Source organism: Larus michahellis, chromosome Z, assembly GCF_964199755.1.
Source record: "Larus michahellis chromosome Z, bLarMic1.1, whole genome shotgun sequence".
NCBI classification, from domain to species: Eukaryota; Metazoa; Chordata; class Aves; order Charadriiformes; family Laridae; genus Larus; species Larus michahellis.
This window is the reverse complement of record NC_133930.1, coordinates 44050298-44073857: the sequence shown is the minus strand read 5'-3', so window position 1 is coordinate 44073857 and position 23560 is coordinate 44050298. Positions and strand designations below refer to the sequence as shown.

The 23560-nt window shown below is 39.8% G+C and overlaps 1 protein-coding gene across 2 annotated transcripts in view; it reads left to right on the top strand.

Moving 5' to 3' along the window:
- The first annotated feature begins 4307 nt into the window (after positions 1-4307).
- TUT7 (terminal uridylyl transferase 7) overlaps positions 4308-23560 on the top strand; it is a 34637-nt gene continuing 15384 nt past the window's right edge. For both annotated transcript variants that reach the window (XM_074568919.1, XM_074568918.1), the window contains exons 1-17: positions 4308-4414; positions 6317-6843; positions 9632-9807; positions 10355-10471; positions 11474-11651; positions 12117-12205; positions 13239-13290; positions 15071-15140; positions 16012-16138; positions 16889-17008; positions 18005-18136; positions 18778-18958; positions 19320-20464; positions 20590-20740; positions 21491-21577; positions 22516-22616; positions 23136-23193. In XM_074568919.1, the coding sequence (XP_074425020.1) occupies positions 6348-6843; positions 9632-9807; positions 10355-10471; positions 11474-11651; positions 12117-12205; positions 13239-13290; positions 15071-15140; positions 16012-16138; positions 16889-17008; positions 18005-18136; positions 18778-18958; positions 19320-20464; positions 20590-20740; positions 21491-21577; positions 22516-22616; positions 23136-23193 (3280 nt within the window). In that variant the 5' untranslated portion in view covers positions 4308-4414; positions 6317-6347. The remainder of the gene's footprint in view (positions 4415-6316; positions 6844-9631; positions 9808-10354; positions 10472-11473; positions 11652-12116; positions 12206-13238; positions 13291-15070; positions 15141-16011; positions 16139-16888; positions 17009-18004; positions 18137-18777; positions 18959-19319; positions 20465-20589; positions 20741-21490; positions 21578-22515; positions 22617-23135; positions 23194-23560) is intronic.

The following is a 23560-nucleotide window of genomic DNA, read 5'->3' as shown; positions in this document are numbered from 1 at the left end:
GTGTTGTGGTCAGTGGCTCAGTGTCCAAGTGGAAACCAGTGATGAGTGGCGTTCCTCAGGGGTCAGTACTGGGACCAGTTATGTTTAACATCTTTGTCTGCGACATAGGCAGTGGGATTGAGTGCACCCTCAGCAAGTTTGACAACAATACCAAGCTGTGTGGCACGGTCAACTCGCTGGAAGGAAGGGATGCCATCCAGAGGGATCTGGCCAGGCTTGAGTCGTGAGCCCATGTGAACCTCATGAAGTTCAACCAGGCCAAGTGCAAGGTCCTGCACGTGTGTCATGGCAATCCCAAGCACAAATACAGGCTGGGCAGAGAATGGCTTGAGAGAAGCCCTGAAGAAAAAGACTTAGGGGTGTTGGTGGATGACAAGCTCAACATGAGCTGGCAATGTGTGCTTGCAGCCCAGAAAGCCAACTGCATCCTGGGCTGCATCAAAAGTAGTGTGGCCAGCAGATTGAGGGAGGTGATTTTGTCCCTCTGCTCCACTCTGGTGAGGCCCCACCTGGAGTACTGCGTCCAGCTCTGGAGTCCTCAGCACAAGAAGGACATGGACCTCTTGAAGTGAGACCAGGGGAGGGCCACAAAGATGATCAGCGTGCCGGAGCGCCCCTCCTATGAGGACAGGCTGAGAGAGTTGGGGTTGTTCAGCCTGGAGAATAAAAGGCTCTGGGGAGACCTTACAGCAGCGTGGCAGTACCTAAAAGGGGCCTACAAGAAAACTGGAGAGGGACATTTTACAAGGGCATGTAGTGATAGGACAGGGGCTAATGGCTTCAAACTGGAAGAGGGCAGGTTTAGATTAGATATCAGGAAGAAATTTTTCACTATGAGAGTGGTGAGGCACTGCAACAGGTTGCCTAGAGAAGTCGTGGATGCCCCATCCCTGGAAGTGTTCAAGGCCAGGCTGGATGGGGCTTTGAGCAACCTGGTCTAGTGGGAGGTGTCCCTGCCCATGGCAGGGGGGTTGGAACTGGATGATCTTTAAGGTCCCTTCCAATCCTAACCATTCTATGATTCTATGATTCCATGCCAGGCCATCTCCAGAGAGCGTCTTGCCAGGCAACTTTTCTTATTTTGAAGGGTCATACAGGGGAAGGCAAAAGTAACTTCCAAGTGCTGATGCAAACTAGGCTATAAAGCTATCATGTCCTGTCTTTGAAAGGTACCATAAGTAATTTTGGGAAGTTGCTGCTATTTACCTCTGTTCAAAATCTGTATACTGGTCCACATTTTGCTAAGGAAGTTCTGCATTGGAATGGGAAGGTGAATTCTCAGAAGGACCATGTGTGAGCTGATGCAGGCAGGACACTGGAACAACCACAAAACCATGGATAAAAGGCAAAGAACAAGTTTAATCTTAATACCTCACAGACTGGGGAATCTCCAAAGCAACTAGAGGCACACAAGCAGAGGACACGGCACCAAAGAGTGAGAGAGAGTCCTTGTTAGCAAGAGTCCTTGGCAGTGAGAGAGTCCTTGTTAGCAAGAGCATGCAAAGACTCCCTGGTCTTGCTATTTCAAGGGCTCAAGCATAGGTTTCCAACTGCTTTGACCTTCTTCAACAGTGCAGGATTCTCAAGCGGCTACATAAGGTGTCCCTGAGTCCATCACAGACTTACGTTATCTAAGTGCAAATGTTTTACTTGGAGGCACCGAAGTCTGAACAACAATTACTGTGACATAGGTGTTTCCCAGCACCCCAGGTGTGAGCTCACTTGAGCACCTCACTTGAGCTTATTTACAATCCTCCTCGCCGATCTTCCATTGCTTTCGCACAGACCATCTGATGAGGTGGGTTAAGAACACCTATTTTCCACAAATATGGATGCAAAAGTGTTGCGTGAAAGGGGCAAAGCGGTTTTGGCAGAAAATAAACACCCTTGCATTCTAACACTCCTCACCGAGGTGGGAGGCTAGGTGCGGCTAGGTTTAAATTCTGAGTGATGCCCAATTCAGCACTATCAGTCCAATCGTGTCTAATATGTATTAAACTGTTACGATTTGGATACACTAATAGTGGACTGCACCTTCAGTCTAGTCGTGCTCCTGAACTAGCATGGCCACTCTCGAGTCTTTGGTCGCGTTCAATGAGAAATCAAAATGACTAGCTACTAAAACAGTGCAGTTTATTTAAACAACAGATATATAGGTTCTTAGGATTGCCGGTGATAAATACACCGTCTGCAAAGCACATGCAAATAAAAGTATTGTTAAATATACAAAACACGCGACAAAGTTATAAACAATTCAGCCTGGCTGTAAATGTAGGAAAGAGATTCTCTAGAGAAATTTCTAAGTTCCCCGAGGAAGCACTCGGTATAGCCTAAGTCTTACGGAAAGGCGTCCCTATGCGGGGGAAGAAAGGCTCAGCCTGTCGACTGGTCCCGGAAGTCAGTGATGGGGTTCTCCTTGACTTGTTCGCAATGGTGTCTTCCCCAATATCCCCCCTCTCTTGGGCTATTTTTATACTATTTGTTATCTTCAAGGTGGAGTTTGAGTGACTTTCGTCATACATACTTTTATTATGATTGGTGTAAATTTTTCTCACTTCACAATTAAAGGTATAGTTTACAAGAAATTCAGGGCGCATAATCAAGATGGAGTGGTTGCACCTTGGAGGCGTGGGATGAAGGAGCGTTTTGGTATTATAATGACATTATAATGAGCAAAGTTTGCACAAATGACAGCATTTCATCAAAATTTGAAGAAATGTTGTCTCAGGGTAGCAAGGAGGTGGCTTATCTGTTTCATAGTACCATCTTGTTCCCGTATCTGCTATACGTCACAAGGCAAGGCCACAGAAGGTTACATTCCGTTCCGTCCCTCATGTAGCTTTGCAAGCATCCTTGTACAGGGAATCACAGATGTTGCATTCTTTGCATGCCAGCTGCGGCTGTATTCCACCTCAGAAGCCTTTTGATTTTATAACTTTCCTTAATGTGTGAACAATGCTGTATTTTTGTCCATTTTAGTAATTATTACACAAAAAGAGCAGCAGGAAGAGACCCTCCTAAACTAGGCATTAACTAAATAATGAAGGGGGCATGCAGAAACAGGGAGAAGCTGTAAGAGGAAGAGGCTGAGCGAGTGCAAGTAACATTCTGAAAATGTCACTTAATTCAGTGAGAACCGTAATTTAGTGAAAAGGGAAATAGAAGGTTTTCTTCTACAGGAAACCAGGTATGTGCCCACTTCCCCACCTGCCCAGGGTTTTCCCACTTCCTGCAATTTGTGTTTCTGTTTCTCTTGAGTCACTTGCTCTGAACATTACCTTCTTCGACTGGGGTGGTGTGAGGAAGTAACAATAGATTGGTGAGGAGGATTGTTCACACACTCAAGTGACTCGCACCTGGGGTATCGTAAAACACATACATCACACCAATGGTTATTTAGTCTTGTGTGCTTGACAAGTAGAACATCCGGACTTAGATAACACAGGCCTGTGATCGACTCAAAGGCAACTTATCAAACATGCTTGAGATGCCTGTCCTGCTTTGGAAACAATGAAAGCACAGTAGAAAACTATGCTTGCGTGAAGCCCTTAAATACAGGTGAGAAAAAGCATATTTGGATTCTCTCTCTCTCTCAGACTCTCTTGCTAACAAGGGACGAGCTCCATGGTGCCTGCGTTCCTGCTTGTGTGCCTCTGCCCAAGTGCTGCTTCGGGGATCCCCCGGTTTGCGAGGTATTGAGATTAAATTTACTCTTTGCATTTCATTCTGGGTTTTGTGGTTGTTCCTGTGCCCTGCCTGTGGCGGCTCACACAGGTGGTTGGTTTGATGAGGCACCCAGGCTATGTGCGGTTGGGTTTGGTACCCGCAGCGTGGCAGTGCCTTCACTCCTCCAGCGGACGAGCAAACAATGTTACGTTCTGGGGTTATTCTGCAGTATTTCCTTATATTGTGCTCTTTTTGCGATTGCTCGTGCCAGGCCATCTGGCACCGTGCCAGGCGCACACGACGCACCCCTTCCATTTTTGTCGGGTTCCACTGAACACTTAATTGCCGCGTTCTTCCGGCCTCGCGAAAGACCGCTCCACACCCACTCGCGGGTCCAGGGCTGGTCGTGACACAACGCCCGCGCCACCGGGAGCCCACCCGCCGACCCGCGGCCGCTGCCGCCCCCGCCTCCAGTGGGTCAGTGGGTCGGTGAGTGGGTCGGTGGCAGGGGGGAGGGTAAGGCCGGGGGCAGCTCCCTGCGACTCCCCCACCCCACGGCCGAAGCGAACCTACGGCCCAACCTACCCACGCCTTCCGTGAACACCCGCCCCGCCCCGCCCCGCCCCGCCCGGTTCGTCCCCGCCCCGTCGGGGGGAGGTGCCGGGCTGCCGGAAGAGCGGGTCGGATCGGCGGGGCAGAGGGCTCCGCACCGCTTCCGCCGCGGCAGGAGACGGGCCACCGGCGGCCGGTGAGTCCTCTTCCCTCGGCGGGTGCGGGCCCGGCGAGGCCTTCCCCGGCAGCGCGCGGTTTCCCCCAGCGTCCCTCCGCCCCGCACCGTCCCGGGCCTGGGCCACGGCCCGCCCGCCCCCGCCTTCCCCGCCGCTCGGCCCGCGGGTCGTCCGGCTGAGGCGGCGGGGCAGGGCCCAGCCGGCCCTAGTCCCCCGCCGCTGCCCCGCGCCGGCCGCCTGACCGGCCCGCCTTCTGCAGGCCGTTCGGGGGTCGGGCCGCAGGGGGCTGGGCTGGGGGCCTTCGCCAGCCGGTGGGAGGGCTAGAAGCGGGAGGGGGCCGGGAGCTGCCGCCTGGGAGCAAGGGAGCCGCAACCCACGTAGCGTGTTTCCTGCGTGGTGCGTCCCGCGGGCGGCGCGGCCGGGGGCCCGCGGGGAGCTGTGTGTCCCCCGCCCCGGTGCGGGCCCGGCAGGCCGGCACCTCCCGTCGGGCTGGGGAGACAGGGGACAGCGTAAACTGACTTTCCGGTGCCTTTCGGGGTGGCAGGGGAGCGCGGCACTGTCCGGGCTGGCGGCTGGGCGAGGGTGTTGCTGCTGGGGATCGTTCTGAAACAGGCTGGTTTTAGGTCACTCTGGAAATTCAGATGCGACGGCGGTTTCTTTCCTAAGATTGGACGCGGGTTCACTTTGCGCGTTTGAAACTTTTGTTTCATGTCTGAGCTGGAATAGCTGCAACTCCACGGTCGTACGTAACCGGCTCTCGGGTCTTTAGGGCAGGACTCCTACTTGTTCTGTCACTTACGTGACAGCAAGAAAACCTCTGTTTAAGAGGAGGATAAACACTAAAAGCCTGAAGCCTATAGAAAGCAGGCACTGAGGTGCCTGAGGATGTCTTTGGGGCCTGCATAACTTAAACATTTAAGAAAATCAGGTACCCTACTCCCATATTAAAGGCAATAGGAGGGCATTTCCTGCTGCTTGTAAATGCCCTTCAGCCCTCGCTGCATCCTTAAGCACACACATTTCTTTTGAAAGAGAAAACTTTTTTTGTTTGGTTTTATGTGGCTATATTTAAATTGAACAATATTCAGTGTCAATGTGACTGCTGCCACTTTACAGTCTCTCCCAGCTAGCTTCCCATTTCACAGTCCACACGGGTTTATGCTAACATTGGAGTTATAGCTCCCTGGAAATGTTTTACGATAAGAACATGGATGTGACCAGGGGAGGGGGGCAGTGGGCAGAGGAGACCAAATTGGTAGTCCAGATGTTTTAGAGAATACTAAAATAGCATGAAATACCAGTGCTTAATAACGAGTAATGTGAGACCTCAGAACGCTGGTATAGGTAAAACGTGCAGAGTGCACTGGGAGTGCAGCATAGTTTCTTAATCATTGTATCGTATTTGCCTGACAGATAGATTGTTACTCAACTTCTACATCTCTAGCTCCTCTGATCACAGTTTTCATTCTTAACAAGGTGAACAGTGTCTACTGTGGGGGAAAAGGGAATATTCTGATGATACTGAGGGGCTTTGGGGCCATCCTCATTATTGTCTGCTACATATTCTACGTACTACAAAGTTTCTTCTGTCATTCTTTCAAAGCTGAGACTCCTCTGTGGACTCTTAAAAGTAGTTATCTGTCCTAAAGGTGTCTAGGTATAAATGCCTAAATAACCCATAGGCGGTCTCTGCAGTTTGTGAATCATCCATAGGTTTTAGACGTTTTAAGAGAAGAAACCTAGCTGAGTTTTGAACTGCCTTTTGTTTGGTTGAAGCAAATTTTGCTTTCCACTAAGACTTGCTTGCCTTGATGGTATTACAGAGGCAGGGCTTTGATTGTTGAGATTTCTATAACACATAATAACCAGTGTTTATCTCTTGATTAATTTTGAAATGCAACTTTTAACTTCTCAATTTCTAGGTGGGGATCACTAAATTGAACAGCAATAACCATGGGAGATGCTGCAAAAACTTGCTTTGCAAAACAAAATAAGGATCAGGAAATTTTACATCAAGAAGAATTAAAAGGAAGTCCCTCACAGAAAGACTACCGAGTCATGGATGAATACAGAAATGGCCATAGCAATAAAACAGATACCAGCCTGCAAAAGAAAAAGGGAACACGATATGATTATGGAAACAGTCCCAGGCGAGGGCCACGTAGTGTTTTGAGTAGCCCAAATTCACTTAGAAACACAACTTACAGTCAAGGGTCAAAGTTAAGTGATATCCAGAGAGACCAAATGAAGAAGTGGGTGTCTGATGACCATCGTGGTACTTCTGGCAGCTGGAGAGAGTACAGATCTGTTGCCTGGATTCCTGCACATAGCCGGAAAAGAAAGGACTCTTTTCATGAGGTTGAAGGTGCTGGAAACAGAAATGTAAGACAACAGCTTCAGGAAGACTTAATGAGTGAAGATGTGCCAGACATGCAGAAAGGAAGCTCTGGTAATCAACATGTTTGATTTTACATAACTATCCAGTAAAATATTCACATATTTTTAGTCCAATGGTGATTTTTGGTCTGGGGTCTTCTAACACCTTATTCGATTCTTTTTCTATGTCCAGGCAGGCAAGCTGTTGACTACTCTTACCTTGTTGATCTGCAGTCTCTGCTGACAGTTGTAGCCTCCTTATCTTGTTTTCTTATACTAAAAGACTAAACACAGCACTGTACCAGCTTCTAGGAAAATTAATAAGAAAATTTATTCTGAAGCCTAAAGGCTTCAGCAAATCTAGCTACTTGTGTTATGTAAAGCTAAGCAAACAGCATAAATCACACCATAGTATAACCCCAAGTAGCTTATTCTAAGTAAAATTTATTTATTTAACCCAAACTAATATTTCTCAACAGAGAAACTTATTCATGAAAACTGAGGTACTGGCATATAGGAAAGGGCAAGTGTCTCTGTCTGGCTTTGGCACCCCACTTGAATGAATAAAATGGAAACAGTCCGAAGAAGAGCAAGAAGAATGCCAGGGCACATAGAAAACAGAAACTACACAAACTGTAAACAATCCCCAATCTTTCTGCAAAAGGAAAGGGTAGGGAGGCACGATAACAGTCTTCAGCTGTCTAGAAAGGCATTAAAAAGCTGATGTAGTAATCTGACTTGCATATTTCCAGTAGATGGGACAGAAAGCAATGGGCTTACGATTCAGCAAGGAAGGTTCAGATGAGGAATAAATGGAAAGTTTCTAATGGTCAAGGTAGGGAAGTACTGGAGAGGTTTTTCTGGACCGCTCATGGAGTATGTACCTGAAGGCCTTTAAGAACAGGTTAGGTGAGCATTGCTTAGGATTGACAAAGTTGATTTCATCCTGCTGTGAAGCACAGGCATGGCATAGCTCACCTCTTGAGGTCACTTCAAAAGCTCTAATTCTATGTCAAGTAGCAAACAATTATTAAAAATGTTTCTTCTAGCATTTCCTTTTACTTGAAATCTTTTCTGTGGTTATCCCTTTCCTTTACCTTTATGCCTTTTTACTGCAGCTCATAAGGAAGGAGTTTACCGAATCTCTGAGACACTGATTTTTCTGCAGGAGCTTTAACTTCAACTTGTCTTTAGTACTTTATTTAGTCATTTACCTATACTACTGCAACTGCCAAATATTAGAAGTATTTATTTATTTTATAATTTTTTAAAGTTAATTAGTGGTTACAGAAATAATTGGCAAGTAGGTAGTTGTCACATGCTTTCCTGCAAAGATGTTCATTTAATACAGATTTTTTCCAAATTCTGTCTACACTGATAAGTAAAAGTGTAGTTGAACAGCTACGGTGCGTCGTAGGATTTTGAGCTGGGGAGTCAGCAGGGAAAATGGAAGGGATATGTAAAGTTCGGGGACTCAAACTTCTGTTTCTGCTCCTTGGAGCTTCCTTTGGACTACTGTCCCTGCAATCTGCTAAGCCTTAGTTCTCTTTATTCCGGCATAAACTTGTGCTGCTACTGAAAGAAATTATATTGTCATTCTTGCTCTGGTCCTGTTTACCACACTAGCACATGCGTGCTGCTTAGTGAACTGAATCAAACTGGTTTAAAGTACACAAGTTGTTCCCCCTTTGCCAATTGTTAGAGACAAATATTGTGATCACAGGAAGGAAACTTTGTAAGCATATTTGGTAGAGCAGTTGTGTTTTATCTTCTTTTTTTTTTTAACAATTATTACAAATGAAAACATGCTATGATAAGGGTTTTGGAGCTTAGGGAACTTGCATAAACTTTCTCAGAAGCAGTGAACTTTAGAAATTCCAAGCATCTGAACATCCTGTATAGCTGTTCAAGTGAAAGGTAAGATGTGATCTGAAGTCACATGTGAAAATCTGGTGTGTGTATATTAATTCCTGAGATGATTTTTACAGGTATTGGACCAATAGCAATCCCTGCTTCAAAATGATGGCAAAGTCTGCTTAAAAGTAGAACTGGTATTTACATTGCTTCGTTCCAGAACTTTTGCTGTAAATATAACAAGCTTTCTAAATCATGTTTATTCTGCCAGTTTTATAGCTTTATTAAGCAACGTGTGCAAATACTTGGCAAGTTCATTTATTGACTTACGTAGCCAATAGAGGTTATTAGTTTGTTGGGGTTTTTTTCGCTTGTCTATTTAATAATGTGAAGGCAATACTGATCCATATGCCAGTTTAACTGAAAGGCAAGCAGCATTAACAGGCGGTTATTGCTGGTGGTAATAAATTATTGTATGCCAGCTAAACCATGCCAGTGCTATATCATAGTGCTGTTAGCTCTTACAAATCATTCAGATAGGTCTACACTCACTAATTCGGTCATATTTGTAGTGGTCTATGGGTCAGTTCATTTTCTAGCTTGTTCATCTACCTAAGCCTGACCAAGCATCCCAAAATGTTTATTCTGCCTTTTTGTCATAATGACATACAGGTATGTCCCAACTAGGCAGTGAAATCTATTGCATTTAGTGTTATTTTTTTGCCAGTTCTAACAAAGCCATCTAAATAAGGTTGGTGACTTGGACAGGAGAAATCAATGGTTTTTAATGGTTCAGAACAAAGGTACTATAGATTATGATATAAATATACAGCCTTGCTATTATCAGACTTACACAGAACAGAATATGAAACAATGCAGGGTAGATGATTTGTATCTTATTTGACTCACACATAAGTAGAATGGTAATTAAAGAAGAAAAACCAAACAAAATGCTTTGTGGTACTCTGAAGTTATTTGACATATTTGCTTTCCTAACTCTTTATAAGAAATGACAAAGCTTAAGAAACTAAGAAAATTGAGAAGAACTAGACAAGATGAACATGATCAAGATGAAGTGGATGGTCCAGTCATAGATGAATCTGTGCTGTCGGCAAAAGAACTTCTAGGGTTGCAGCAAGCTGAAGAACGATTGAAGCGAGACTGCATTTATAGACTGAAGAAGGTGCCACTGTCTTTACTTCTATAGTCCTCTCTTATTTTCTTGTCTGTAAATACAATATAGCGGGTACACTTCAAGCAATTTCTCTGACTGTAGCAGGAAAGTCTAGTTATAGAATTGATGTAATGTACAAAATGGGGGCTATTAATGAATTGTCAAGAGAAGGCAGGTTATTCTTTGGGGTTTTGCTATGTGTCTTCGTTTGGCAGCAAGTTAAGCACAAAAAATCGCTGCTCCTTTAGTTCATGAATTAACATCAGATCACTGCATGCCAGGGCAGTGGACCAGAAAGGTTTTATTGTATATTTGTTCAGTTAATATATTCTTCCATGGGCGTTGGGTAGTTTCCACAAGGCTTGATTGACCAGTACCACCATTCTGCTGGCATTATTTTTGATATGCAAACTTTTGACTCTAGAGATGAAGTTAGGAAAGCTAAAGTGAATATTTCTGGATTTCAAAGTTAGTCATTCAACTTAGCAAGTGTATTGAGTGAAATGAAAGTGGTATCTTTCTATATTTTAGGGGTTTTTTACTCTCTTTGTTTTAGCAACCTCGAAGCTACACGTCAGCAAAATATACCTGCAAATTGTGTGACGTTTTGATTGAGTCAGTGCCTTTTGCTCATAAACATATTAAAGAGAAAAGACACAAGAAGAGCCTAAAGGTGAGTTAAGGACAAGAAAAAGTATAAAATGCATATTTATGAAACTGTCTTCACCCTACTAATGACAATGAAACTATACTGCTTCGAACATCGTTCCACATTTATTTTTTTACTGTGTTTGAATCTTCTTAAAAACTCTTATTTAATCATATTGGTAAAAAGAGTAAACTTGGGACTTTGCTTCTGCTCCCAGCTTTGTAATATAATTTGTACTTTTTCATGCCTATTGTTACATTAAAAGAAGTCCTCATTTAAAGTGTAACTCAGTAATATTTTGTTGGTGGTGACTGAAGTATAATAAAAAACAACTGACTCTTCTGTTTTGCTGTTCTATAATTCTTCTTGTAGGCTACTTACGTGCATTCTTCTTGGTGTATATTTCATTGGCATATTTCAACAACGAAGAGTTTTGAACAATTCCAGGGCAATGAGGAGTAGCAATAAGCAAATATAGTTGGTATGGCAGAATTAGAAATTATAACCTATGTATCATGGTGAAGATTTCAGTTCAGAAATACAGTAAAAATTAAGAATTGTGCAGTATTACAGACTTGTTTATATGTAAAGGAAATAGGTTTGTTTTGAATATAAACATCAAAATAACTTCCAGGAAAACATCAATTTTACTTTTTTAATTAAACATCTTCTGTTCCTTCTACTTTCTCAGCTTGGATTGGACAAAACTATTTGTCTTCTGCAGCTTTTCTATTTCTTCCTTTTTAACTCCTACCCTTTCCCATGTCACAGGTGATGAAAGAATTGGTGACTTTTTTTTTAATATTCCAAATATATGTTTACATACCTCTACACATTACCAAAGCCTCCTGGAATATCTAGTTCTTCATTCCTGTTGCAGTTTCTCTGTTGGTGTTCTTTCTTCCAATTACCTCCATTATCTCAAAAACCTGTGGTGGTGTTACTTGGGATGAGTTGCAACATTCATTCTAGCACATTAAGCAACTCAAGAAAATCATTAAAACATCAGTCTTATTGTCTTTAAAGGAAAAGCAAGAAGAACAGCTGCTGACTGCTCTGCCTCCTCCAACGCCTTCCCAGATACAAGCTATTGGTGTTGCTATTGAAAAAGTAGTGCAGGAGTTTGGTTTAAATCATGAAGATCTAGAAGAAAGGCTCAACATTAAAACAGTGATGGAAAACTTGCTGTGTCAAAAATTGCCAGGTATTATTTGCAATTTGTTTTAAATGCTAGGTATACCAACTTAACAACAACAACAAAAAAACCCAAACTGAAACAACCCACAACAGCTCATAAAGTGAAAACTTAATTAAAAACTTTGTCTAGCTAAATTCTAAAACAGTATATTTAGTTGCTACTCTGTTGAATGACATGATGTGATGCTATAACCCTGAATTAAATGACAATGCTGCTCATGACCCGAACAGGGTCATGAAAATAAACAGGATGTGGGGGGCATTCGACCTTCACGATAAGCTTTTATGAGCAACAGCATGGAAAGCAGGAGTTATTAACACAGTTCTGTGCTGTTGGAAGACACTTCTTTATTTCCTGTGGTTATCAAAACTACATGTAGGTTTAAGATCTACTGACAATGCTGTAAAGAAGCTACAGGCTTAGAATGAGTAATGAGAATGAGTAAATGCAGTATCATTCTTTTTGTTGCAGAGTGCTCATTAAGATTGTATGGCTCCTCCTATAGCAGATTTGGTTTCAAAACTTCAGACATAAACATAGATATCCAGTTTCCTGCCAATGTAAGTAAGACCGTTTTATTAAGTATGTCTAAGTGGGTTTGAATGTTTGCACCTTTATGTAGATTATAGTTTAAGTATGACTTACAGTGTGGTAGTAGCACTTTTTATGAAAATGAATTAGGTAAAACAGCTATCACATTAAAATGGTCTTAAAATAGCATTCCTCACTTCATACATCAGTAATGTTCAGGCAGTATAATACAGCTTTGTGTTTTATTGAATCTTTATTCTGAAAAACTGAAAATACTTAAAACGTCTGTATTCCTACCAGTCATGTGAGACAGCTCATTATTTATGGCCTCTTACAGCTGGATTAAATGGCACTCCCATGATCTTATTGGTGTAGTGATACATGCACATCGGAGTTTTTGATTGCTAGGTTAATTTGAGCTGTGAAACCGTCTTAAGTCATTTATATGTAAAGTAATTTAAAGTCTTGATTTGTCATGCTAATTGTTTCTGTACATCCTCATGCCTGAACATTGAAAAAAAAATTAAGGACTGCGAAAAGCTTTTGATTCCGTATTTAAACTTATTCCTGCTGTAGTTGATTTGACGGGTTAAAATTTAGCATTTCCTCTAGGAAACAAAGATGGAAATGTTATATGGAAAAAGAATGATCCAAGTTCATAAAGTGCATATAATTTAAAAAGGCTATGATTCCAGTCTTTGATGTGAGGTAGATCCAGTATGTCCGAAGGCAATGATATTTAAGTGCACTGAAATAGTAGTTCTGTTGGTGGGTTTTTTTGCACAATCAAGTCTTTGGTACAGGTTAAAATAGCTTTGCTTCAAATTACTCCAGGGTTTGGGTTTTTTTTAATTCTAAATAAGCAGAGTTCTGGTTCCTTTTGATACAATTTAGTGATAGCCAAGGATTAAGAGAAGTTTTTTCTCATTTGTTGTTTTGTTTCCTTCTTGCTGCCCTCTCTGGAAGAAAAACAGAAGTGGCTTGGGGGGATGGGTTTTTTTTCAGTTGTGAGAAAGCACCTCTTTTACACTATGAAAACAGCTTTGTTACTTTTATTGACAGATGGCTCAACCAGACGTTCTCTTACTTGTGCAAGAAAGTCTCCAGAACAGTGGTAAGAAAGAATTGCTGCCTTCACAATTCTGTTAAATGTTACTGCTTAGTAATTGTCGAATTCCACCTCTGTTGAACAGGTAAACCACATGCTATTCTTTTTTTAGAAAGATGTGAGACTGAAAAATAGTGCAGGAAAGAATACATTGGCAGAACTAACTTTAGTTTGGTATTCAGTTTTATGATGGTTGAAGTCCCGTTGTTTGTGTTGATATGAGAAATTCCTAGTGGGAAGTTTTCTTCTACATTATAAGTGAAGATGTCATTAAACTACCTTAAGGTAGACTGTGCTGCCTTTCTTTTCCCAGGCTGCTCTATTAGCTGTGTATAGTGCAGAAGGTAGCCTAAGCTCTTCTAACATGTGCTCAGAAACTTGGTAACGTAATTTCAGGTTGTGGTCTCTCTTCCTATAATTATGTGCCCATGCCTGTTAGTGCAGTGAGGCTGTGTACAAATGACTGCATACAAACACGGTTTTTTTTCAGGTAATGAATACAACTCTATGCACTAATATAGGCAAGTAAAGTCTAAGATCTTAAAAAAATGCACTTACTCAAATCAATTCAAGCATATGCAGGCAAAAATGAAAAGATGGGAAAGAAACTCTTTTTAAATATAGATTGCAAAAAGTAGCTTTACTATTTTCTTGCCTTGCTTTATGCCCACGGTTGGGAAATCAGACCATATGGTTTCAAACTTGTATATTAAACATGCATATATTTACTGACCTAGTTTTTTCTCATTACCACCCCCATTGTATGTGCATCTTCTTGTCTGGTCAAATAACCATTATAGTCTTTGAGAATGGCGTTGTTGTTCAGCCAGACTGCTGGAATGGAGACCCAGATCCCATAAGAAGTTAAGATCTCTAATGTGTTTTGAAAGCAAGCAATATGTGTATTAACATTGTGTGCAATGCCTTTTTCTGTGAGTCAGAAGATACAGGGACAGAGCATTAGGCATTTGAGGTACCCCACTGGCAAAAGCAAGAAGTTTTTCAAAGAGGATATGTGTCCAAAGGGCTAGGTAACATCAAGAAAACTTTGTGATTTCAGAATTTTTGAGTTGGGTATCTAAAATTATTTCATAGTTTCCTATCTACCTGGCCCAGTGAAACAGTGAGGCATCAAGAAGTAAGCCCAGTTTGGATCAGTAAACTCCACTAGGAGAAGGGACTGCAGTAGCATCTGTATTTTGTAGTGTTAAGATAAAAATGTAGCTGAATTGTAATTGGAAACCTATGTAACGAATAAGAGGAAAAAAAAATAATTAATCATAGCAAGAAGACATTACATTTTGTCAGTAAGCCTGTTCTATACTTACATTTCTAGATTAACAGGGAAAGTAAACTTGCATATTTTCTTTCTGTCTGGTACTGACATAGCACTGTTTTTTTTTCATCTTTCGAACTAACATGTTTTTATAGATGTTATTGGTCTCTCTGTATGCCTGGATTACTGAAGCCAGCACTTAACCAAAATAGAGCTACTTAATTATACCTACTTTATGTATGAATTTTGAAAAGCTCCTTTTTTCTTGAGAATTCTCTTACCAGTGCTTATCACAGAGTAAAGACCATACTCTTCCCATCACATATGGAAACACTTGCATTAAAAGAGTTACAGGATTAGACTATCAGATGTGCTGAGCTATTTGTTTCAAAATTAATAATTTTATTAAGAAGTTGAGGTTCTAGCTGTACTCCTCTAGCTGCATCCAGTTCAACATATATTTTGTCAATATCATGCTTAACGTGGCTTCTTTTTCTTTCTCCCGCCTAGAATCTTTTATGGAAGTTGATGCTGATTTCCATGCTAGAATACCAATGGTGGTGTGCAGAGAAAAGCAAAGGTCTCGGTTGTCACTTTGTGTGTTCTAATAGTATATAGCAGTGTAAATTATGTGTACCATCATCTGAAAAATGACGTTTCTGTACTAAATTATTACAGTTCCATGGATCTTGAAACACAAACTAACACTCATGGGCAAGTCATTCCTAGCCTAGAATAAGAGGGTAAGGGTTGTTCTGTCCTCAGCTGTGTATTTCCCAATCCCTTCAATCATTATGGCTTCCAGCATGTACCCTTACCCTTCCATTTGGGAAAACTGCTTGAGCAGAAACTTTCGTTCCTTATGGGTAATGTAGATACCATATTAAATTATGGATTTCTGTAGGGGCAATATCAGATTATTTAGCTTCGCTGATATTTTGAGAACAAGTGAAAGACGTCTTATTTTGCCCATTTAATGGATATCACTTAAGATTCATGAAACATTCTATAGACAGCTACTGATATAGAAATGTTACCAGTTATTTGCTGCTACCTTTATCTTTCACTGGTGAAAATATTTCTTGTGCTATGTAAACAGCATAGAAACTATTTTCTGGTGGGCGTGGTATGGGAAGATTTTTCTGATTCATGAAGGAAATCAGTACTGTAACTTTTTTTTAATTCAGTGAACTAATGTCATTAGAAACAAATACTTGAATTGTATTTGAAAATACTTGTACAGAAAAAAAGTATAACGCATGTATTTTCAACCTATCCATAAATCAAATTGGTTTTTCATACGTCTTTTAAAGTAGATACAGTGTCTTTGAAAGGCTGCAAAGTCTTTCCTTACAGCCTCTGCCACACTGTTTTGTGAGAAGTTATCTGACCTATGTCTGGTCTTAGAAAACCTCCAAGATCTTTTACTTTTTTTTTTTTTTGGGTTTTAGTGGCCTTATTTGTAAAGTGAGTGCAGGGAATGAGAATGCTTGTCTGACAACAAACCATCTGGCTACACTTGGAAAACTGGAACCTACTGTAGTACCTTTAGTGATTGCCTTCAGGTACTGGGCAAAGGTAGGAGTCATTTATATTCCCCCATCTGTGAATAAATATTGAATGAACATTGATAGTATGCTGGTGAGACTGAAGGTATGGTTTAGAAAACAGTTGTTGAAACTCTCTTTCTAAAGAGTTGGGAAAAGGATATTTAAGTTTTCTATAAATTGTAAATTTTATAAAATATATCATTTATATCATTTGTGTGTTATAACGTTCCACTAAATTTCAAAAGTGGAATTTTAAGCTTGCTTCATCCAGTGGCCTGCAGACTGTAAGTATCCTGCTCTGTTACGAAACAAGTCAGAGGAACGTGAATTACCAGTTTCCCATAAACTTAATTGATCATGAAAAAAATGACAGGAAAAAGCTGCTTGTTTCCATATGTAGATGAAAACTTTCTTGTGAATTTAAAGAACTTGTTCCAAAACTTTGTGTGCCTACAACTAAAATATGATTTAAGAAAAAGCTTGAAAAACTTTTGATTTGTACTATATCTACATAAAACAAGTCATCATTTTTCCAAAGAGGCTGTATGCTGTCTGTTTTGCCAGTCTGCATCCTATGGCTGTCACACTGAAAATAAGACATTAATATTGTGACTGCAGTAAATGCACAGGCCTTGAGAACAAAGTCCATCTCATAAGAGCTCAAAGATGTCTGAGTTTCTGTCAGTATTTAATGCGACTGACTTCTGAACAATAATTAAAAGAATATTTTTCACATTATTACTTGAAACGTTAATGACTGCAGAATTTATTTTTACAGTTGTGCTGCATTGATCGTCCTGAAGAGGGAGGCTTGTCACCATATGTGTTCGCTTTAATGGTTATTTTCTTTCTACAACAGAGGAAAGAGCCTATTCTACCTGTCTATTTGGGATCATGGGTATGTGTATTAACACACTGAATAGTATAAATGAGAGGACCAATCCCTTTTCGTGGTGTGTAACCTGTCAGCTTCTTGCTATTCTGAGCAAGCCACACGCCAGCCACTTCTTCAGGAATTCAGGAAGAATGTGAATTCAGCCAGACTACATCTAACCTTTGTATGCTTGGCTGTAAGGATGCGATTCACAATCCTAGTCATAGAATTAAGTGTTCTGTTGCCCCTTTTGTAAGGAGAGCTGGGCATTGACTAATGCACTTCATAACAATCTACTTCCTCGTTTCTTCAGCCTTTTTTCCAGACTCTTGAGAACTCTGAATTCACATAGCTACATCAAAAAAAAAAAAAGTCTTGTCTTTTCACATCTAATTCTACAAAATGTAGACCACAGCTGGGGAGCATACTGGTGTGGTGTCTGCCCAAAGGATCAAACTAGGGGTTTAGAGCATGTATATCTTGGGTTTAGAAGCTGAAATTCATCTTGATATCAGGAGTTGTATGAAGGACGGAAATCCAGAATCCAATTCTCTAGGACACCATTCAAGTGTTATATTCATGGCATCCATTTTTGTTCTTAATAGTCAACTGTTATATTTAGCGTGCATGTTCCAGTTTCCATAACCAATTACATGGGCATTCCGGTTTACAGTTTCCTTCAGTACATGAATGACTCATTCCCAAAGCCTCTCCACTGTCTGCACTGAATGAGAGAAATGTGCTATAGTATATGGCCATATAATTAAAAAATATGTATTTTTGCTTGTGTCATGTGCAAGGCAAGTTTCTGTGACATATTGGATACCCTTCCAAAAGCAGTGACCTTTTGAGAGATTTTTTTGTATAGAAGTATAGGGAAAAGAGAGAAGCAGATTGGACTATATTCTAGGCCTGGAACAGTTATTTGTAAACTTTGTTCTGTTTTAATTTGGATTGGGGGGGGAATAGTAAGACTTAAAGTTCACGTGATCTTTAGCTGTATGTTTCTGTTTCCTTTAGATTGAAGGATTCTCATTAAACAAATTAACTAATTTTCACCTGAAAGAAGTTGAGAATGATGCTGTGGTTTGGGAGCATAACCCCATTGATGATTCTGATTTGCCACGAGAAACTTCCCCTAGAAGGGGCAAGGTCTGAACTATTTAATTTACTTCTGTAGTAATCTAGCAGTCTAGAACAGCAGAACTGCTGTTCTTGAGAAAAAGAACCATCTCCTATTTATTTTTTTTGTGTTTATGTTGCAAAACCATGAGCTGAACTAAGAGATTGCACGATTGCTTGGTACAAGGCTTTCTGTGTTTACCTCTTGATGCTAAGAGGCTAGCAGGAAACTAGGTGTTACTTCAAAGTCTTTGGTAACACCCCGGGTTTTATCTGTCAGGGGAGAATATAGTTTATGATTGCATGTTATGACAGTTAACAATACAGGTTAGGCTTTGCTAAAAAATAGGGTATATAATCCATTCTGTCCAATTAGATTACACGTGATATTTTCTTGGATATTTATAAATTATAAATGCTTAAATAAGCAATTGCTATTTATCATTGATGCTATTCTTTACCATTGCTGGAATCTTTCATTTGGAAATTTTATAATCTGAGTTTATGTGATCTCTTTCAATTTTTTTATTTGCAGTTTTTATTGCAATGGCAGGAGTATAGAAGCAACTATAAATTTTGTAATATTACATTACAGATGAGATACAAGGAAGTGTAACAGCTAAACACTTGTGCATTAAAAATTATTTAAGCTTTTCTTCTGTAATTTACAGGTTCCCTTAGTATTTGATTCAGGACATCAGTGTTCAGCACCTGCTGGTCAGCTCTGGGTAGAACTGCTTCGTTTCTATGCTTTGGAGTTCAGTATGGCTGATTCGGTTATTAGCATACGGCTCAAAGAAACAGTCCCTCGTGAATCAAAGGACTGGCCTAAAAAGCGCATTGCTGTGGAAGGTATATATATCAACAAACATCAAAGAACCGTTACTTTAATTTTCTAGGGTACTGTCTTGGCTATTGACATTGTGTGTAATAACTTAGAATTTTTCAATATTGGACTGTGATTCCCAATAATATAGTAGAATATGTTTTGAAAAAAAACAAATTTAATTAGTATTTCTCTTGGGTATTTTTTTCCACATTATAAAAGTAATTAAGAGAACTTAAAAATTGTCTTCAGCACAATTCATAGATCTATGTCCCTAAACAATGTTTTAGAGTAACAGTACTATATTCAGATTTTGTAAGGATGAAAGTGTATTCTTTTTTTAAAAAAAGTTAACTCCTACACTGCTGGCTCACTTCTTTTTAATAGACCCATATTCAGTGAAAAGGAATGTGGCAAGAACTACGAACAGCCAGCTAGTCTATGAGTATATTCTTCACTGCCTGAGAGCAACTTACAAGTATTTTGCCTTGCCTCACAAAAAAAGTGCAAAATTGAGCAAAAAATCCTCTCCGAATGCCAATGAGGAGAAATCCCAAATGCTGGACCATGGAAAAGATGCTATAAAGCATGAACATTCTGAGTTGCAAAACTTGGATGGTAGACCAAACACAGCAATAGTGGAAGATTGTGTAATGGAGACTGCAGGTATGCCCCAGGCACATAGAATTGATCCTTCAAAACTGTGTGATGGCTCAGAAAGCTTCACAGAAGAAGAAGTAGCTGATGATATAAGTCATTTGGGAATTGCCCATGAAGATTCAGACTGTATAATTGAGGAAGTTATTTCTGGAGATAATGAGGATTTTAAACCAAGTTGTGAAGAGACGGAGAGTGGAAATGACGAGGAAGAAGAGGAGGAAGACGAAGAACATGAACAACAAAAAAGATGGAATAATATCTTGACTACTGAGCAGGGAATAGATGAAGACAGTGATAGTGGAGATCTCCATGTTACAGTGAATGAGCATGATGTAGAGACATGTAGTACTTCAGACTTAGAAGGTTTTCAAAATGCTGCACTTACAGAGAGTGATGAGTTTGGCTTAGAGTGCTCTGGCATAATGGATGACAAGATTGACATCGATGAGGAGAGCACTGAGGGTACTGATGAACTGGATGAATCGCCCAAAAAATTCCTATGTTCAGCACAGAGTCAAATATCCCAAATGATTAACTCAGATGATGAGGAGGAAGTGGAGGAAGAAGAAACAAGTCTTCTAAACCAGAGAGAGTGTGGTGTTATCATAAGACCTGGGGATGAACTAGATAACACATACACTGGATCTGGAGAAGATGATGCACTGTCAGAGGAAGATGATGATTTTTCCATCCATAAGAAATATGAGAATAAACATTTCGAAGAAAATGTGGATGCACCCCTGAGGATCAACTTGAGTCAAGAGGATCTTACTGAGAAGGCGAACCTTTTTGAAGAGAACACAGCAATAGAACAGTGCTTAGAATCTGAACTTTTTTATGAATTCAGTAAACCAGCTTTTACAAGGGGCAAGGTAAGCATGCTGTATCGGAACATAAACATACTGCTTATGTTCTATTATCAGTTATATGAAAGTGTTGCTCAAACTCGTCAAAGTGTTATAGTTTTTAAAACCAGTCTTGCTTTCTGTTCATGCAGTCTCCTACAGTAGTATGTAGCTTGTGCAAACGGGAAGGTCATTTAAAGAAGGATTGTCCAGAAGACTTCAAGAAAATTGAGCTTGACCCACTGCCAGCGCTAACGCCCACGTTTTCAGTTATTCTAGATCAAGTTTGTGTCCAGTGTTACCGTAAGTTTTTTCCTTTGAATATTGTGTGATAGAAAAAGAATTGCAAAAAATAATGAAATAACTATGGACTAGTGGTGTTATAAAGGGGGCTGGTTTATTTGGACTTCGGACTTCATCATCTGAAAGGTCCCTTCCAACCTAGACAATTCTATGATATGCTACACTGCATCCAACTCTTAGATAAAAATCTTAGAATAGGACTGCTGAGTAGTTCGTATCTAGAGAAATACAAAATCTTTAGGTTTATCTTGTATGCGTTGGCTGTCTGATTACTCATTTAGACATCTTAATATAATTTCTAAGAGTTTAATTTTAGGTGCATTTTTTGACTGATGCTTTTACATTTCTGTCTACATTGTCTACATTTAATTTTGTTACTGTTCCTTAACTTGTGGTTTTTAGTAAACAAAGACTTCAGTGTTCTAGAAAAAATGGAGTCAAAATACTGTTTTGTAACACTTCTCCAATTTTGTTCTTTTCAGAGTGACCCAACTTTCCTCCTTTCTCTCTCGCCATTTCTGACCAGACAAAATGCATTATTTGTCTAATTAATGTTTTTCTTTGAACAGGTATTTCTCTTCTACTTCATCCTTGCTTTTTTTCCTTCACGTGTGAATCTTCTCTTGCTTTTTTTTTCTCCCCCCTCCCCTGCTGTAAACCCCTCACTTTTTTCATTTGAATCTTTGCTGTTGACTCTTTCTACAGATTAGTTTGCCTAAATTGTTGTCACTTTTATTTTTTTTTTCCAAGACGATTTTGCTCCAAATATTGGAGAGGATCAGGCTCGGGAACATATAAAAGAAAATCTGGAAAACTTCATTAGACAGGATTTCCCAGGTAATTGGGCAGTTCTTGCTTTATATTTGTACTTTGGTGTGTTCATACTTGAGTGTTTTCCAAGAAAACATGTATCAGCATGAAAAGGACTTTAGTTTTGAACATAGAACCTATATTGTAGCTCAGCATTGCTATACCTCATTACTTTAATTTCTGTCTTAAGACTTCCAAGGCTTTGGTTTAAGTCTTTTTTGACTTAGTCATATATACAACACATTAGTAGGAAGGAGCAATGTCAAGCTAAGCAGAAAACAATCAAAGCAGTAGTGGAACAGGTTTGTAATTGTTATTTTAGCCTTATTCATTAGACAGACTTCTTGTTTGTAAAAGCAGATACAATAACAAGCGTTTTGTAGTCCTTCCTACTGAAACTTACTGGTTTTGGAATATTTTAAAATGCAGGCACAGCATCTTACCTATACACAGAATGTTTTTTTTGTTTGTTTCTGGAATTCTTACCTGTAACACCTGAACTTTGGTTCGTAGTCTTTTAAAACTAGCAAAAGCTTTTTTGGCTGGAGCCTGGTATGTGGACAGATATGTCCCTTATCCTGAAAATCTTTGTAGAAGGCGGTCTTACTTTTTTTTTTTATCAGATGTCAGCTCAGACCTGCACGGTGATGATTTAATTATTGGAAAACCTAACTTGTTTCTGGATCTGTCAGACTGCTCATTTGAACCAATAAGAGATTCTTTTAACGGTGATGAGGATCATCAGCAAAGTTGATATGAAAATAAGTTTTGATGTACCATAGAAAGATAGTGATGTTTTCATGCCTTGTATTAAAAGACATGCAGTGGTTTGAAGCTATATACAATTTGAGATTCTGTGTCTCTATGGGGTTATAACACATCTAATAACATCTACCATTTTATATAATTTATAAAATCTCCTGTTTTATTACTTTATATAACCCATTTTATAACGTCTCTTGCAGGAACCAAGCTGAATTTGTTTGGCTCCTCAAAAAATGGCTTTGGCTTCAAACAAAGTGACCTTGACATCTGTATGACAATGGATGGGCTGGAAACTGCTGAAGTAGTTTGAAAAGATTTTTTTTTTCTTTTTAATAAATGCAGAATTTTATGGTTATATTGTGTATATAGTGTAACAAATTTATTATTTCATAAAAGCTTTTCAGATGAGAAGAAAACACAAGTAGGTGCCAGAAAGGGGTTTTGTTGTTGGTCTAGGCATGAGTTTAAGAACTACTCTCAGTAGTCAGTTTCCCACTGAATTCTGCACTAATATTACTTCTAGGATTAGCTGCGCAGATAAATAACGTGCTTTTTAGCATAAACAGCTAGGAACGGGAGACAGTGGAACAGGACATCAAACTCCTTTCATGACTAATATAAACTCCTTAAAAGTCTATGTTAAGATACCGTCTAGTGTTGATTTTACAAGTGCTATTTTGAACCAGTTTCTGGTATTCACATAATTCTGTATCGTATGAAACGTAATTACACAGCTTTAGGTTTAATGTCAAGTAATAAAAGGTTTGCCGAAAATACTTGTGGCAGATACAACCTTCAGCCTTTTTTCTTAATATCTTAGGGACTTGATTGCATCAGAATCATTGAAGATTTAGCAAACGTTCTCAAGAAACAGACAGGTAACTTTCTTGAAAACTAAAAGAAGTAGTTCTGTTTCCGTGACTTCAGTTGCTTTTGTGAGAATGTTCTGGGCACTGTAGAAGAAAATAATTAAGATAAAACTATATTGACGAGCTTAACGTTAGTAAAAATGAGGTTATATGTTGTGAACACTTGCATTTATTTTTGTTTGTGTATGTAGGTCTATGAGGTCATAATGTTATAGGACCGCATCTGAATTGGACAAGTAGTATATTTATAACCTACATGCAAAGGACGAACCTTGTTAAAGCTTCGGGCTTGAAGTTAGTAGTTTTGTTGTATTTGTATGTTCAGTGCCTAATAAGTTAAAAGGTAGGCTGAAAAGGAATGCTGTTTTTAATACAA